The sequence below is a fragment of the Thrips palmi genome, unplaced genomic scaffold, assembly GCF_012932325.1.
Source record: "Thrips palmi isolate BJ-2018 unplaced genomic scaffold, TpBJ-2018v1 HiC_scaffold_7, whole genome shotgun sequence".
Taxonomy (NCBI): domain Eukaryota; kingdom Metazoa; phylum Arthropoda; class Insecta; order Thysanoptera; family Thripidae; genus Thrips; species Thrips palmi.
Window position 1 is genome coordinate 10087788 of NW_023144634.1, and position 17925 is coordinate 10105712.

At 61.4% G+C, this 17925-nt stretch overlaps 1 protein-coding gene across 1 annotated transcript; it reads left to right on the top strand.

Annotated features, from left to right (window-relative positions):
* The first annotated feature begins 11652 nt into the window (after positions 1–11652).
* LOC117652219 (endocuticle structural glycoprotein SgAbd-9-like) lies at positions 11653–17509 on the top strand. Its single transcript, XM_034396959.1, has 3 exons — positions 11653–11662; positions 12454–12568; positions 17068–17509. Exons 1-3 carry the CDS (start codon positions 11653–11655, stop codon positions 17441–17443), a joined length of 501 nt encoding a protein of 166 aa, XP_034252850.1. The 3' UTR covers positions 17444–17509.
* The last annotated feature ends 416 nt before the right edge of the window (positions 17510–17925 follow it).

The following is a 17925-nucleotide window of genomic DNA, read 5'->3' on the forward strand; positions in this document are numbered from 1 at the left end:
AGATCGGTGATCGAACTGAACGTGTGACCCCACCAATGGATGGCTCTCCGAGCGAGGAATCCATTGATGGGGTCACGCGATCGGTTCGAGCCCCAATTAGCGACTCTGTAGCTCAAAACGCGTCTAGAGTTTTGGCCGCCTCCACCGGTCTTCTGGTCCACTGTGGAGCGTGGAGCCGCGGAGCGCCTGCCAGTATGCAACCGTCTCGCTTCAACGCACCAGCGCGAGGCGGGCTGCCTACCCTCGCCCCGTAAGGGGCTCCTCCAGGCCCCGCCACGCTCCGCGGCCCCAAACACGCCCCGCTGACAGGCAACACACCACACCATTAGTGTCGAGAGTGGCGGGCGTCACGGCGTATGCGTCGCCACGATGCATCGCGCCCGCCGAGGCCATCGAGGCCGGCGTCGCGGAGGTCGGCGTCGTCCCTTGGCGACAGGGCGCTAATGGCGGGGCCACGCAACGCCCTGCCCGCCTTTCGGCGAACACGCCTTTCGTCGCTCCGTCTCCCTCGCACCCGTGGGGCGTCCCGTAGGGGTGCGAGAGAGACAGCGCGCCGACAGCCTCCGGGGCGGTCTTATTAGGGCGCGCCGGTCGCTGGCCGGCACTCCTGTGAGGCGCAGCGCGGCCGCAGCACGCGCAGCTCGCCATCCCGCGCCAGCCTGCAGCACGTCGCCCGTCACCGAGACGATGATCAGCGCCGTGGTCTTGGTGAGGACGAAGGGGGGGCCGCGCCGCCGACGTGCCTCTCGCACCGAGACGATGATCAGCGCCGTGGTCTTGGTGAGGACGAAGGGAGGGCCGCGCCGCCGACGTGCCTCTCGCACCGGGTGTTTAACTTAAGTTTTTGCTGTGGCAGTAAGGAGGAAAATTGGTTTCAAAAATGTTTAGTACTAAGTTTTTTGAACGATGTTCCTGTGAATTCTCATACCTTTCCGAACAAACCACCCCGTTCTTGGGGTGCTGAGCCACACACACCTCGTTCGGAGAGCAATCCATTGGTGGGGCCACACGTTCGATTTGAGTCTTACTTAGTGACTCTGGCGCTGAAAACGCGTCTAGAGTTTTGGCCGCCTCCACCGGTCTTCTGGCCGCCTCCACCGGTCTTCTGGCCCACTGTGCGACGTGCTGTCGCGTGCTGTGCAGTGTGCGAGTACTGATGGTTGCCGTTGTCCCCACCAGGTGTCGCTGCTGGCGGCGGTGCACGCCCTGCCCGCGCCGCAGCTGCTGCACACCCCGTACTACGGCTACGACTCAGGACTGTACCACCAGCCCGGCTACCTCGGCCAGTACGGCTCCCTCTACTCCAACTACTACGCCAGCCCGTTCGCGTACTCGGGCCTGGGCTGGGGCTACGGGTCGGGCGGCGCGCTGTATCACTGATGGACTCGAGGCGACTCCTTTTGGACAATGTACTGTGTATCGCAATAAACTTGCCCTCTTTTTTTAAAGCTCACGAGCTTGCCTTCATATCCCCGTCCTCCGAAAACGCCCCCGAAAACAAGAGGGCCACGAGGAGCTGCAGCAGAGAGGACGGAACGTCCTCTCTGACCTAGGCCTGGGACGGCACAGGGAACGCAGTGCCGGCGCGCCGAGCCCGAATCTCCGCGACCATCGCGGCGGGCAGAGCCTCGGGCAGTGCAGCACTGCGTTGCACCGCGTTGCCGGTCGTCGTCACGGTCCGGCTGCCAAATGACGCTTCCCGCCAGGCCCAGCCAGGCCCAGCCAGGCCCAGATGCTCCAGGAGAAGGACTGTAAAACGAAAAGAAAGGAGAAGTGACCTTGGCGGCCTCTCACACGACGTTTCGTTTGCGGATCGCACGGGGCCGCCGATAAGTCACATAGTATTTCTCATACCTCGCGCGCGCTTGGCAGAAGGTTTATGTGGGTCAGTTGCATTGGGGTTGTGGAGGGCGACAAAACAGACGGACAGACAGACAGACAGACAGACAGACAGACAGACAGACAGACAGACAGACAGACAGGATGCGAAGGAGGTGCACAGGGGAAAGAGCGACTGATAAAACAGCGGGCTCGCAAACTGTCTAGCGTCGGAGTGTGGTTTTTCAAGTCCCAGTGAATTATTACGCTCTCGCCCTGCGATTCATTATGACGGATCTGATGTTGGGGTGGGAGGGGGAAAGGGGGGGGGGGTCGCTTCCCCAGCGATGACCTAGTACAGTGTAGTACAGTGCAGGCAAGCGCGGTCGTTACCTGGACCATCTCTTTTTTGGGGTCCTTTTGAAACCTGTCCTCTCTGAACGCGAAAACTGCTCTGCCCCACCGATGATGCGACCCCGGAGGGCCAACAGAGCCCGCCGGGCGAGGCAGGGCCGCCGCAGCTATTCGCCCAATACGAAAACGGGAAAATGAAAATGCAGATGACTCTTCCCTTATTCCACCACGCTGGAGGCGCGCTAGAAATTCCTGGCCGAGCACCGACGTCATCGACTCTGTCCATCTGCCCGGCATGCCCGTCCGTCCGCGCCACTTTCCTGGGCTGCCTGGGCTGCCAACCCTCCCTCTCTCTATCTCTGTCGGTCGGTCCGTCTGCCTGTCTGTCCGTCTGTCTGCCCCTCTCTCTCTCCCACTGTCGCACTGCTGCATTTCGTGGCGAGGAAGAATTCCGCGTCGGATGCCGCGTCCATGCCATCCCGCCCCGCCACGGCACGGCCACGGCACTGCCATCCATCATTGCCGAACCATCAGGCCGGACCGGCCCGGCAACCCTCAACCGTCAACCAGTGTTGCCAAAGGCCGAAAAACCCTCCAGTTGCCGACCTCGGCTGCCTACCAGGCAACCGCTCGAGAGCAAAGCGGGAATAATGCTCGATCAGTAGGGTTCCCAACCTGAGTCCAGATATTGCCCGGTAGGCAGGCCGAGGTTGGCAACCCTTTCGACTCAGGCGCATGGAGTTGCCTACCTGCGGTGGCACCTCCGCGCCAACCTGGACCGCGCTGCAGGGGCGCGGCCCTGGCGCGGCCCTGGCGACACTGCAGCGGACACACTGCAATAGTCCCGCCCAGTTTGCACAAGGTCGTGATAGGTTGCGTGAAGGTTGGCCGGCCTGGCCGAGAGCCTGGCCGAGGGCCCGGACGGCCCCGAATCGATCACAGATTGCCTCTAAAGATGGCAACACTGCCCCTCCTCCTCTCCTCTCTCGTAATTGGCTGATCCATCTGCTGGGAAAATGGCAGCCAGGCGTTAATAGTGTGGAATGAAAGGTTATTGGCCACACTGACCCGTCGTTTCTTTTTATCGCTCCGACGAGGGAGGAGCCGCCGGTGTCATGACTTTATGGAAAATCGCGCCGGGCGGCGTGCGCCACGGCGGCGGCGCGGCGGCCGACTAAAGTCAAAGTTCGGAATTGGCGCAGAAGGTCGAGTCACAGATCCGCGATTTTCCGCAAAGTTCGCTCAAAGTTGCTTCGCGGTCGTTCGCGGGGCGCAAGACTGTGACAAGGACAAAACGAAAGGGGTGACTGACAGTCGGGTCGGGATTTGTCTCACAGCATCAATTGACTCAACTTTTTTTTTATTTTGTTTGCTGGTCTGACTTTGAGTTTGTTCTTGTCTGCCACTAGTGCCGCGGCGTACTTCTGGTGGAGTGGGGCGCCGCGAGAGTGCGACACGCCACTGCCAACTCAAAAGGCGCGGCCTTTCATGGCGGTCACGTGATGTATGAATGACCATTGTGTGCGCCAGAAGCCTGTCCGAAGCCTGTCCGAAGCCTGTCCGGCCGGGGGTTGCAGCTCAGCGGACTGGCCGGTGGCACCGCGGTGGCAGGAAGGACAGCCTGCTGGACTGATTGAGGCTCGGACGGACGCCATCTCTCTCGCTCCCATCTTCTGCTTGCCAGCACGCTGGAAATAACATAAATAACCCCCAGCGCACTCAGACGGGGACGCGCACAGTCAGCCACGGCCAGAAAAAACATCGCGTGAATACGTCAAATGTCCCCCACATCATCGTGGGGCTTTGGAAGAAATGTCCCGACTAGTGTAGGCACATTTACAACGTTTTACAATGCAATGCAAGGCCGACTGGCCCGCGGCCCCCGGCCCTGGAGGCGCCCAGTGAGACGAGACGGGCAGTCCACCGTAAACGACAGTATCCGTTTCCAGCAGCGAGGAGACGTGGATAGATGTCGCACCAACATTCCACTGTTTATGATTTGGCTCCGTTTTTCGGCGCTCTCCGCTCGGCCTTGCTCGGGGCATGCTGTGATATACGAGGCGCATCTCTCTCTCTCTCTCTCTCTCTCTCTCTCTCTCTCTCTCTCTCTCTCTCTCTCTCTCCTCTCCCTCTCTCTCTCTCTCCGGTCCACGACAAGTTGACCGTGCTCTCATTAATTTGGGGCTTGATTCTGTGCGTCTCTGTCGCACGCGAAGAAGGGAGGGGCCGGGCCACTTTGGGGTTGTCTATATAAATTCCCCCACAGCAAAACAGGCGGGTAAAACTACGACGCGTCCTTGGCTGCGCCGGTGCGACGGCTACTGCAAGAAAACGCGGAAAAGTGTACTTCAAAGAAACAAATAAAAATAGAACTAATGAGAGTAAAAAGCTCTTTAAAGTCCACTCTGGCCCCATGACAAGCTCGCGGCTTGGCGCCATGACGAGGGGGCCATCCCTGCCGGCTATCCGTTCCCCTAATGTCATGACGGGGCCCGAATTAAGCAAACCCAAACGTATGACGCGTCGTGTTTTTATTTACCCCGACCGCGCGGACGAGTGAGAGACAGAGAGAGAGAGAGAGAGAGAGAGAGAGAGAGAGAGAGAGAGAGAGAGAGAGAGAGAGAGAGAGAGAGAGAGAGAGAGAGAGAGAGAGAGAGAGAGAGAGAGAGAGAGAGAGAGAGAGAGCACCCTCTTCGCAGAGCCGCGGGGCTACCGCACAGTTCCGTCGGTCATTTCCACCAACCTGTTTTTTTTTTCGCATTGAGTTGTAGAGTGGTTGACGTTGACGCAGTGAATCGCGCATCCTGTATCGGCTTCCCGTTCTGCCGGAGTTTGCCGGCGGTCGCGCCGTGACGAAGTCATGTCCAGGGCGGTGAGGCTTCGGCGCCACCGGACGGATTATGAAGACCCAGTCCGGCGGTCGAAAGCACGGGCCATGGGTCAAACAAAGGTGCCGCGGGCCTGCCACAGGGCACCGCCAGATTGCGCCCCGAGGGACGGCCAACACGCTGGCCCCGCAGGCCGGCCCACACCGGACCGACTTTGCCCGGCAGGGCCGCGGAACACAATTATTTGACCCCTCGCCGAGTTGGCTGGCCGGGGCCGTGTCGATTTCAAAACCGACTTTGACTTTGGCCGGCGGTAACACTGCCTGAGCCGGACAGCCTGGCAGTCTCGCTGGACACGCGGCACCAACTCTCTTCGGCTCGTCTGCCCCACGTCAAAGGGGAGGCGGGGGCGGCGCCTGGCGTTGCCATGATGATCGCGGCGCTGTGGCCTTGTTAAGTCGGGGCCGTGGCCGCTAACGCCCTCTGTCTAGGGCATGCCGTAAGTGTGCGAGAGAGACAGAGTGACGGGCCGAGGTCGACGATGATAGCCTTCTCCTTGTGGTCCGCGGGGGCGATGGTGCCTGGATGGCACCTCCAAGGCCTCCAAGGCCTCCAAGCCTGCCGCCGCGCAGTTCTCTGTCTGTCCAGTGCCCGTCTTGGTGACCGTCATCGGACAGACCGCCGCATGTGACGCGGGGAGCGCCGGAAGGTACGCCCTTACGCCCGGGGCCGCGCCCAGTGTCCGCGGCCGTCCTTCTTCTAGGGCTGCTCGCCGCCTTGCCGTGCCTTTGACAAACTCACCGGCAAACTAGCCGCAGAGGCCGCAGTCACTTGGCCAAATTAGAGATAAATTTGGCCCCACTGGCCACTGGGCGAGGCCCGGCGAGGCGCGCGCACAACACACGGCCGGCGGAGTGGCCACCATTATAACGCCGTCTCTCTCGCACTCGCGGGGCGCGCCGCAGGGCTGCGAGAGAGACAGAGCGACTGGGTCGTCTCTGCCGCGCGGCGCTGAGTGGCGGCTGCGCGACGAGGGCGAGGCTGGGGCGAGGCTAGGCCGCTAGGCGGTGCGGTAGCCGCGGTAGCCGATCTAACTTACGACCACTTTGTTTGATGCATTGCTTCTGCTCGGCCGGGATGGAGCCATTGCCGTTTCGGCCGGCCGTGGCGCCGCTGCCTCGCCCCGCCTCGCTCACACGGTTCGCAGCGTGCGAATAACGCGGAGTGCGTGTAGCGGCATTATCGGCAGCGCGACATTGTGTGTCGGTGTGAGTGTGTTCATGTGTGTGCGTGCGCGGGCGGCGCGGGCTTTGGTAACTGCCACCGCCATCCGCTGCAGCAGGGGTCCGAACGGTGCTTTCGACTCTCTGTCTCTCTCGCACTCACGGAGCGCGCCGTCAGGGGTGCGAGAGTGACAGAGAGGCCAGTTCGGAGCGCGCCTGCAGGCGCCGCGCCGCGCCCGGCCGGTCCCACGTCTGAATGCGCGCCGCTGTGTTTATTGTGTGAGCGATTCCATTCTGTACTAATCGGGCGACGCGCCGGTACCGCGCGAGCCGAGCGAACAGTCTGTCTGTCCTTCTCGCACTCCGACGGCGGCGCCGCGAGTGCGAGAGAGACAGTGCCCCGATGCACGCAGCGCGCAGAGGCGCGAGCGCGGCCGGCGTGTGTGGGACTGCTGCGCTCCCCGAAGCGCCTGTCATCCGGCGGGTAGGCATCCCTGCGCGACGGCCGTGCGTCGCGGCCGATGGGTGGCCTACCCGGCAGGCGTCCACTCCGCCGCGCGCGCTCCGCGTGACGGGAGGCTGGCGGGAGGCAGGGAAGGAGGGGGAGGGGGAAGGGTCAGTCGCGTGGGCGTCATCGCGTCACGACGCTGCGCCGCTCCGCCACGACTATGACGCCGCGATGATGTATTGCCGCGAGAATTGTGTCGATGCGGCGAATGAACGCAATGAACGAGTGGACGGAATGAATGAGATGGATGGATGGATGGATGGTGGTGGGACGCCTGGCTGAAAGGAATGGGTGCACTTTCACGGGTGGCCGGAGGAGGGCCGGCGGGGCCGAGGGGGCCGGAGACAATGCGGGTTGCGCTCATCGGCGGCCGTGCGCCGTTGTGTCGTCGCCGTTTTTGTGAATAGCACTAGCGGCAGAGCGTGGCGCACCGTGGCAGGCCAAGCAGGGCACGACCGACGCGCGCCCAGCCGTTTTGTAATTTGCGGGAAAGCTTCCCGCCGTGGCCGCTTGGCCGCGTGGCGGCGTGTGTCCACGCGGCGGCCTTGCGCGCCCTTCGAAGGCCCTAGTGAGTTACTGCCGCCCCGCCGCGCCCGGGCAGGCAGGCAGGCAGGCAGGCGCAGGCAGGCAGCCTCTCCAGCTGCAACGCGTTTCCGCAAAACGGCCGCTGAAATGGCTAAGTTACACGCGCCGCCCTGTCGGGCCCGTCGTGCCGCTTGACGGCGAGGGCCTCGATGAAGCCGCCGAGCAGCTGTGGTCTCGGCACGGGGCGGCGTGGGCGTGGCGGGGCGGCTCCGAAGGGATGGCTGAGACACAACCACCGCCAGCACTTGCGGCCCGCCAAATCCAAAAGTAATTCAATTAAAACTTTCACTTGTTGTCGAAACTTATGCAAGCGTAGTATGAGAAACTTGTAGGTCGTGTCGTATGTTAAAATTAGCAGCATCTCGCTGTAGTTTTGTGTCGGCCCGGACCCCACCCGAGGCCGGGCCCGGCTTCTGTGATTAATTTCCGATAGGCATCCGCCTCGCTTTTCGCATTTGGTTTGACTTGCCGCGAACTCCGGGGCGCCTAGCCCACCAACTCGCTGAAAACTATCCCACCTTCTCGCCCTCCGCGTTCACGGCGCCCCACCTTCAACGAAAACATTGACGGAACGTGATTATAACAGCGATTGGCAGTTTTGGAGACCTCGCGATCAACCGCACAAGGCCGGCCCACCCTGTGCACCTCACTGCAACAGGTTTGGGGGACCAGCGCCCGCAGGGCTGCACGTCCAACCGCTCCACAGTGGGCCAGAAGACCAGTGGAGGCGGTTGGAGCTCCAGAGTTGCTAAGAGGACTCGAACGGAGCGTGTGACCCCACCAATATATTGGCGGAGAGCAATCCATTGGTGGGGTCACACGTTCAGTTCGAGTCCCATTTAGCGACTCTGGAGCTCAAAACGCGTCTAGAGTTTTGACCGCCACCGCTCGGCCCACTGTGGGCCGGTCGCACTCACCCGGACGTGCGCAGAGCCCGGCGGAGGCGCCCGCGCCCTGTTGAAGAGAGGCGAGCCCCTGCCGAGGAGTGTCGAGTGGTTCCAGGGAATGGAGCACCTTTGCCGGCCCCTCGAGCCTCCCCCTCAGAGGGAGCAGCGGAGTCTCACTCTGTCATCACTATTCATAGGCACGACGCGAATTTCTGGGAAAGTTGAAAAGGTCGAAGCTGCCTTGACTTTGACGCCATTCTTGAGAAAGTGTCCCCTCTTTTAGAGTGGCGTGGATTCGCGAACGAGTTCTGTTGACAAAACTGGCCCGTGGTGGGCGGAGCGCTAGCGCGCCTACAGCAGCAAGTGCCACAGGTAATCCCGCCCGCCGCGCCTGCCTCACTGCACCGACTTCCCATCCGCGTGGTGCGTGAATCACTAGCGACTAAGCTGCCGCTTTTCCCACGGCTCCATTTCTTTCATCCAGCGTGTGTGCGTTCTCCGGCTCAGCCAATAAGACACGGCCTCTTACACGGCGCGTGAACTCCCTTTTTTTAGGGGACCGTTTCAACTGTCTTCCGTGACGGGCCAGTCGATGTGAGCACTCCCTTCTCCCATTGCACCTTGCCATGATTCCATTCGGGCCCACTTTTGCTGCCTTGTGAGACATGTGCATCAATCGAATCTTTAAGCCGATATTCCTGAATCGGATTCATTATAGACACGCAGCGTTTAAATATTAAAAGTTATTTGCATTGAGAAAGGAGCCGCGAGTCGGGTTGGCAGTGCTCGCCATGCCATTTCGCGGTGTAGTGGCCGCGCGGCGGGTCGGCCGGCGTGAGGCGAAAAAGTCAAACGAAGAGCAGAGCGGCGTATTCCGAAGACTCGAGGAGTGGTCCCGGTGGCGTTGCCGTCGTTGCCGCTGCCTGCACGTGGCGAAAGCTCGCCCTTCGGCAGACTTCGGCAGACTTCGGCAGACTTCGGCAGACTTCGGCCGTCTTCGGCCCGCGGCACGACGCACGGTCACCGTGCCGCTCGTGTTTGTAGTGGAGCAACATTGACGGCATTGACCAACAACACGCCTCTTTCTTCTTTAGCAGCGCTTCCACACTGCATTCCTTCTCGGCTCTTTGATGAAATGCACGCGCGCGGCCACGCCATTTTGGGCCCATCAAACTGCAATCAGCGTGCCGCCGGCTGGAGTCCAGCGGTCGCGTGCTATTTATCGTGTGTGTGTGTGTGTGTGTGTTGATCATGTGTGCGTGTCTGTAAAGTATTTATTGTTTCACGCCGTTTCTTTTGCGGTGTGTGTGTGTGTGTTTCTGGTCAGCCTGCGGTAAACGGCGCACGCTTAGTAGCGGCAAGACGCGCTCAACTTCTCGCTGTTCGGCGACTTTCTGGACCAGCCCCCCCCCCCCTCCTCCTTGAGTCCGGGGCTAAAGTTGCACCTAAGCTCGGCGCGCCGGAAGAGACTCGCAGGGACTGATCTTAGTGTAGCGCGTAACTTCCGGCCGTGCGCCACTGCGCGCGAAACGCCCGGCCGCGAGAAAAAGAGAGGAAAACTCTGGGAAAAATTTATGATTGAAAGACCGCGGCGAAAAAAGGAGTACTTTACCGCTGCATCATGTATGCGCCCAGAACTTGAGGCGGCCGACTGCGTTTTTATCGAGGGCGAGCGGTGGGGGGGGGGGGGAGGGAGGAGAGAGAGAGAGAGAGAGAGAGAGAGAGAGAGAGAGAGAGAGAGAGAGAGAGAGAGAGAGAGAGAGAGGGCAGCAACACCCGCGAAATGGCAAAGACGTGGGTGTTTTGGCCACCTCGAAAGGACCGCCATTTTTCCAGGCGATAGCGCAGCGTGCTCGGCAAAGGGGCATAAGGAGAGAGGGGTGGGGTAATATGCGGGAGAGAGAGAGAGAGAGAGAGAGAGAGAGAGAGAGAGAGAGAGAGAGAGAGAGAGAGAGAGAGAGAGAGAGAGAGAGAGAGAGAGAGAAAAAGACCGGTAGCGCGCGGCGCAGGCGATGAAGACCGAAACCCAGAGCGTGGCCTTCGGTGGCCTTCCTTCAATGGAATGAATATGTCGTTACGCGGGAGACAGGCGTGGCGGCGCGACGCGCGATGCGGACTTTTGCAGCGTGCCCGCCACCCTCAGCCCCGCACACTTTGAGCTCGCCGAGTCGTCACTGGCGACGTCCTCCGAGTTGGTGGCGGTGGTGCGGAGCTCGAGGCTTTCTCCCTTCAATGCCTGCGGAATCCTCCACATGCGCGCCGCAGGACCGCCGAATGCTCTGGAAAATGACGTTGAAAACACGACAAAAGAAACACCTTGCTCGATTCGCGCACCACTTTGCTATGACAGACTAGGTTCAAGACATTTGGAACGCGAGAAATTCCACCGCGGAACGTCGACTGCACTGGCCTCGTTCGGGCAAGCCACTTTGATACAAAAAAGTACGCACATTAAACTTAAAAAAAAATTGTGACACGCGACAATTATCATTGTTGGCATCGTGATGTTAGTGAGCAAAGGCAGGCAAAAATAACGAGAAAAAAAAATTCCAGTCAGGATAAGGGTTACGCGGGCAGTATCGTTTTGTAAACGTTGCGCTGTAAAGGCGGCTACCGCAGTAGAAGTGTTGTCCCAAGGCCTCGGACCTCGAGGACGAGGATCCACCGCCCGGCAGCGCCCTACCCCAGCCCAGGGCCAAGCCTACTAGAGCTCCAGAACGCCCCCGCCTAGTGCAGCCCGCCCCCCCCGCCCCGCCCCGCCCCGCCCCGCCCCGCCCCGCCCGCCCCGCCCCCGCGCCGTGCCCCTCCTAGGCGCTCACCTCACTATTGGCCGATATAAAACGGCGCAACGCGGTCTGCAGCGTCACAGTTGCTGTCCAACGCCGGCGATTCTCAAGACAATGGCGTCGCGACACCTGGTGCGTCGTTTGCGCTGTTACGACCGGGCGTGCGTGTGTGTGCGTGTGTCTGTGTGTGCGTGCGCGTGAGCGAGTGTGTGTGTGTGTGTGTGTGTGTGTGTGAGCGCGTGCGGCAAGTGGATACAATGTGAGCCAGGAATTGGATTCGGTAGTGCGCGTAAAAACGAAATTGCTCGATAAAGGGAACAACCAGGGCATGTCGCTTGACAGTGGCGTGTGCAGCGGGGTGAGGACGCCGTCTGGGTGCTCGAAGCTTTCGCTGGGACTAGGAGAGTCCCTGCTTCTGTCTCGATCGGCTGAAGTGACAGTATTTTTAAATCAAAGAGAAACTGAAATTATCATTTTGAACAGCACTCATTGCGGTTATCTTTTTGGCAAATTATAAAATATTGGGCTTTCATCGATCGATTCATCCTCACAAAGACGAACAAATGTTATAAAAGAGTTACATGTATTTTTAACCCGGACAGGCTGAAATAAAAAGACAAATTTTGGCCGCACTTACCGGTATACAATAAAGTTGTGGTAACAATGCATCAAAGTGAGCCGCGCGCACTGGTGTTGGTGTGTCTGTCTGGACGCACGCCTCACACGTTGCGTGCCGCTTCATTAGTCCGTCCGATTGTTTTGTAGTTTTGAGGCACCGCCGAGGCACAGCCTTGCGAGCGACCAGACTTTTCCCACATTCGGAATGAATGGTGTTCTTAATTGGCGCTGCCTGATGGCCGATCCGAATGCAGAGCTGCAGAGACCCGCGGAGGCTCCGTATTGGATAGGAAGCGTGCGTGGACTGCGGCTGGGAATGGCTCGGGCGGCTAGAGCGCCGCGCCGCTGTTGGGACAAGAGGTGTTGGGAACCGGCATAACGTGGATTAGCAGCACAGCCCTCGTTCGCAGCCCAGTTAACTAATCGAGGAAACGAAAGTGTTACTTTAATTGGGTTCGAGGTGAACGACGTCACGAGACAAAGTAGTGTTGGTTGAAAGTTTATCTGAAGTTGGAGACGTGAGTTCGTGGTTATCTTTTCTGTATTCCAGTTTAGTTCAACAAACATGGATTTAACAGCAGGCAGGGGATGGATTATCCCGATTTTTGCACGATCTCGCGGGTTTGTTTGAAACACTCGTGGGGCTCCATTCACGGAGAAGACAATCGGCTTCCGAGGACCAACTTATGGCGCCTGTTCTTTCCGCTCCTTTTGCTGAAACCCCTTCCGCGCAGGCATTGTTCCTGACGGTGGCGGTGGCGTCCTGGCCCGCCCCGCCCGCCCACGCGGCGCCGCAGTTCGGACCCCCGGGAGGGCCCCTGCCCGGCCCCCCTGGCCCCCTCGGCCCGCCCGGGGCCCCGCTGCCCCCGCTGCCTCCCGGGCCCCTGCCGCCCCGCGGACCCTTCGTGCCCATCATTCAGCAGGCCTTCGATCAGAACCCGGACGGCTCCTACCGCTGGAGGTGAGTTGCAATCTTTCATCTTCGCGCCACTCAGGTGCGTGCCCCTTTCTTTTCTCTCTCTGTCTGTCGCGGCCCGCGACCGGCGCGCGACCCGCCACCGCTTGGCGGGCATGCCGCGAGGGGCAGGCCGTGAATAAAAGATGGCGCCGACAGCCCGACACGCGAGCCGACACGTCGCTTCGGTTTCGTTTCACGACCTGCTAACAGAGTCCTCACCTGCGCTCTCATTCCGAACTGTCACTCTGTCTCTATCGCACTCCCGCGGGACGCTCCGTTGGAGCGACAGAGACCGCGCGATGAAAGCACCGTTCGAGCCTCCAGCGCCGCCCAAGCGCCTGCCATGGAGAGGGTAGGCGGCCGGGGCGCGCACACACACGCGTGCTGCGGGCTGGCCTGCCCCCCAGGCGGTCTCCATTTGCGACACTGCCAGGCGCGGCAGAGTGCAGGAAGTCTCCCTCGCACTCTCGGGGAGCGCCGCAAGGGTGCGAGAAGGACAGGGCGACCGTGGCGGAGGCGGCCGTGCCACCAGGCAGCGTCGCGCGGCGTAGCGCCTGCACCCTGAATCTACTGATAACCGCATTCATTTGTATCGGCGCGGCGGCAGCGCAGCAGCCTGGCACTGTGTGTGTTTGCAGCGAAATTGCTGTGTCACCATGGTAGCCAGACAATAATCACATTTCCAGTCGCACTGCGTAGTTCGTGGTGCCTCGCCGCCGCTCGCCGCGCATCGGCGGGGACCGGGGACGCTGGAGGGGGCGGTGGAGGAGAGGGGCGGGGCGACGTGAGACGCCGCGGAAAATGTTGCTGGCATTCAAGCGCTCTAGTCACGCTGATTGAATCTGGAGGCGGAGTATTAATTTTGGCGTGCTTTTGTTTGACGGTGCGAGGCGGCCTTGGCCCTGGCCCTGCCGGAGCCCTTGGTTGCCATGGCGACCCGGGTGACGACCACATGACGACCACGTGACGACGCGAAACAATTATAGGTTTCCGATGGCGGCCTGGCACACCCCCGAGGCCTCAGGGCGCGTCTGCAGCAGCACGACAAGACAGACAGGCCTCACGCCGTGTCGCTCCGAGGGCGTCCCCGTCGCACGCAAGGGTACCCTTCGAGGGCGCGAGAGAGACGCGACGACTCTGCGGAATCGCTGGGTCCATCTATTCGTCACTCTTGAACGCAGATGGATGACGCTATCCGGTTGATACGGATCATAGTCAGTAGTGTGGGAGGCCCCTGGTGGCGGCCCGTGACCATGGGCGCCCCATACTACTGACTATGAACCGTGGTGGCGGCCCGTAACCATGACCGTCCCATACTACGATGGTTGCCGGCTCGCCTCGGCCTAGCACCGCCGCCCTGATTGGACGCCCGTCTTGGACCCTACTCGCATAGAGCGCTCATGGCGGGGGCGGGGCGGGGGTGGGGACGCACAGCCATTCGTCATGCGCCGGAAGACGAGAAAATCTCATGACGCCCGGCGAACCGCGTTGAGCCCTGCAGAGTCTGCCACACTGCAACAGTGTAGCCGTGCTGCCCTCACCATCGCCCCCTCGCTAGCGACGCTTCGAGTCCCCGGCCCCTCATTCCACGTCCCTGCGCGCTGTTTCCATCGCAGAGCGGCCAAAGTGCAGGGCGATCACTCGGAGGAGGAGTGCCCAGTGTCAGCGAAAGTGTCGACCAAGTGTCGCCCGGGCTTGAGAATGTCACTCGCTTTGACAGTGAGGCCGCCTAGTTGGCATGACGTCATCGGCGTCATTCGCATTCAGATCGCCTTCAGATCACGGCACTCATCACCTGAATCAGTGCCCCAGTCCGCGCGCCAGCCGCGCCGTCGAGGAGGAGTCCGGTTTCGAAGCAGTCTGTGCGGAGCATCCTTAATCCCGGTGCGGGTCCACCCTCCCCCTCCCCCTCCCCTCCGTCCCAGCGTACGCCGCCACCGCCGCCGCAGCGAATGAACAGATTACGCGCAGGTCAACATGAAAAGGGTCGGTCGACTCGTCCTGAAAGGCCCCGGGCTGCCGCGGGCCGCCGCGGGCGAGCGAGGCTGGCGAGGCCGGCCAGCCAAAATGATGCGGACAAACGGCGGCCCCGCGTCCGCGCGCCCCGCGCGGCCACACATCGCGGCGCGTCGCGGTGGGGCTGCTTGACGTGAATCGAGAGCCCCGCCGCGGGATCAACCCCCATCAGGAGCGGATAAAAAAAAAGATAAATAATTTGGTGCGTATTTCTTTTCCGCGCCGGTCGGAAAATAAAGCAGAGTGGCCGTGTGAAAAATAGCGCTCCGGGGCGTTTCCAAATACAGCACTGTATCGCGTACGTCCGCGGCCAGGGCTGACGGGGAGGGCTGACGGGCACCCTATCTCGCGAGGCACAAAACCCGGCCATAAAGAGACGCCTCGTGCCGCGGCCCGCTCCCCGCGGCGGTTTTTCAGACGAGGAAGAGACAGCAACACGAAAAAAAAAAGCGGCCAAAGTGTTGTATGTTAATTACCATTATGCTTTTTCCGGACGATTATTTTGGGCGGGAAGCGCCCCGGTGCCGCGGGGACGTGTTTTAAGCGCGGTTACCATTTGATGAATGGTTTATGGCTCGGGGCGGCAACATGCCCTTTAATCAGCGACTAATTTAGAAGTCCGGCAGAACCATTTCCATTTATCAGGCCGCGCCAGAGAGGCCCATCACGGCAGCACTACTAGCGCCACCTGGCGGCCGGTGCGCGCCCCACCCCACCCCGCCCCGCCCCGTCGGCCCCGTTCGCAGTTCGTAGTTCGTGCCCCGGCCCGCTTTAGAAAAGATGATTGTTTGAGGATCCGTGTTGCAACGGCTGCAACGGCTGTCGCTGCTCCTCACTTCGCTCGCTTGGCGCTTGGCGCTTCGCGTGACGGCCGAAAATGACCGCGGGAAAAAGAGGCGCGGCACGGCACGGCACGGCACTGCAATCTGATGTGCGGCGGCACGACCGGGCCGGCCGACCTCTCAGCGACTTTTACTCTTTTCCCCGTGCGGGTCACGGTGCCGACTGGGACGCCGGATTAGTCCACAGCGATGGGCCCAATGCGTTTAAGCGTCAATGTTGTTGTTTTTTAATTTTTTTTTGCGGTGTGGGCGATCCTGCAGCCTACCGCCTGCCGCCGCGGCGTCCACGGCGGCGTCGGCTCACCTGGTACCTGTCCGTTCCCCTTTGTGTGCCCCGTGCAGGAGGAATTTCCCCGCGGGGTTGGCCGCGCGTAGGATCGGATGCTGGGCTCGGTGTCGGAGGAGACGCCGTACCGCCTGGCGCACGCCCACCTCATGTCAGACGTCGCGTCTCTCCCTCAGACCGCTGCGCCGGACAGTCTTGTTGGGACGGCACTACTGCGAGTTGAGTCGGTCCGCAACTCCGAGGCAGTGGACCCGCCCCCCGGACTCGGTCTAACTAAGGCAGCAGCCAGAATCAATTGGGGCGATTTGCTTGGGCGAACCTCGCGCTCCGCCCCGCGGCCCCACCCTACGGCAATCAACTGGTTGCTCTTGGCATACCCCGCGTTCCGCAGCCTTCCCTCGCGCGGCCCTGCGGGGGGAATTCCACCTGCAGGCGATTGAATGCGGGGCGTCCTTCGGATAAATACGGGGCGAAAGGGGCGAGGGGGGCGGCACCAAATTAGGTGTGGAAACAGATGAGAACGGATGACTTCGGTCGTTGATCGGCTGTTTACCGAGTCATACAAATGGCTCCTTGCACTCGGTGGAGAGGGAGGAGGAGGGGAGGGTCCCCGCGCGCCGGCACGCTCTCTCTCAATTTCACACACCCGCCCGCGCGCCCCACCCCTCGACCCCGACCCCATCCCGTAAATCTGTCGTGGTCGCCTCAAGGCGACTCGAGGCTTCGGCGGGGATCTCTTCAACCCCCGCCCTACCTCCGCCCCCGGCCTCCCCCTTCCAGTGTGGCGTGGCCCCTTCCAAAGTTCACCCCTTGTCGTGCGGTCAGGGCGACGTCTCAAATCGGAGCTATCGGTAAACTCGACACCTTGGCCAGCCTTGGCCTGCCTTGGCCTCCCGGCCGCAGGTGGGGTCGACGCCGTGGACGTCGTCGGCCTCGACGCGTTCCCAGAACGCGCTGATTTCCTCTTGGGGGTTCGCAACAACGAACTGGGGCGCAAGTCCCATAAATTAGCAAGGCGTTCGTCTGTCTTGCTGTGGCCGCAAGCAGCAAGGAGCAGTGCGGGCAACTGTCCGTCTGGTGCCTCTGCTTACAGCGTGCCGCGCCTTGCCGCGCCTTGCCGCGCGCCTCGGGGGTCCCTTTGACTCGACACACTCCAGTGTAGTGCTCCAGTCCGAGCGGCCGCGCGCCACTACCACTCGCTGCGGCAAAGGCGGATCGTCCGGACGTATGCGGAGCAGTGTGCTGGGCTGAGCACGCAGAGGAAGGACTGGGAGGGAGACGCGGCCCAGTTCTGTCGCCTTCAGTTTTGTTCAAAACTTTGATTCGCCTGGAATGTTCAATTTTGTTTCGTTCCGCAGCTACCAGTCGGCGGACGGCAGCGCGCAGGAGGCGACGGGCACCGTGACCAACCCGGGCACGCCGGGGCAGTCGCTGGCCGTGCAGGGCTCCTACCAGTACCAGAGCCCCGAGGGCCCCGTGCAGGTGGCGTACATCGCGGACGACTACGGCTACCAGCCCACCGGCAACGTGGTGCACCCGTCCATCCAGCGCGCCGTGGCCTACCAGGTGGCCCTGGCCAAGTCCGAGCCGCCGGGCCTCTACAACGAGGCCGGCTTCCCCGTGGGGCCCGTGCCGCCCGTGCCCCCCGTGGGGCCGCTCGCTGGGGGCCCCCCGTTCCAGGGGCCGCTGCCGCTGCCGGGGCCGGGTGGCCCGGGTGGCCCGGTGCGACGGTGAGGCCACCCGGACGAGCAGCCAGCCAGCACACTGCCAAATTCGAATAAAGGAACAAACCCGAAACAAGACCAACATCGCAATCATTCAATGATTCCTGGCCGACAGACCAACAGAGCCATTGTCCCGCCGATTGTCTCCTTTCTTCCCAGTGGGCCGCCGAAATGGGCACAGATAGCGTCCGGCACAATGGTCTCGCCGACGCCCTGGCTGGCGACGCCCTGGAGCCCTCTGCACTTCCCTGCGCCCCTCTGCCGCCCTTCTGCGCCTTTCTGCGGCGACGGGACCGGGCCGGGCCGGCTGCCGATTTGAGTAAGAGGGTTTTCCACCCTGTTGCGGACCAGGCCGGTTCGACGCTCAGAATCCCATCCAAATCCTGCTCCCTTTTCACACGCACACACACACACACACACTGACGGCCACACCCACTGGGAAACACCCTCACCCACGCAGCGTGCCCCCACCCAGCCAGCCGACCGGCCAAA

Coding starts and splice junctions, on each gene's coding strand:
- LOC117652219 (XM_034396959.1), top strand. Junction 12,569..17,067: donor GACGGCTCCTACCGCTGGAG/GTGAGTTGCAAT, acceptor TTCGTTCCGCAG/CTACCAGTCGGCGGACGGCA.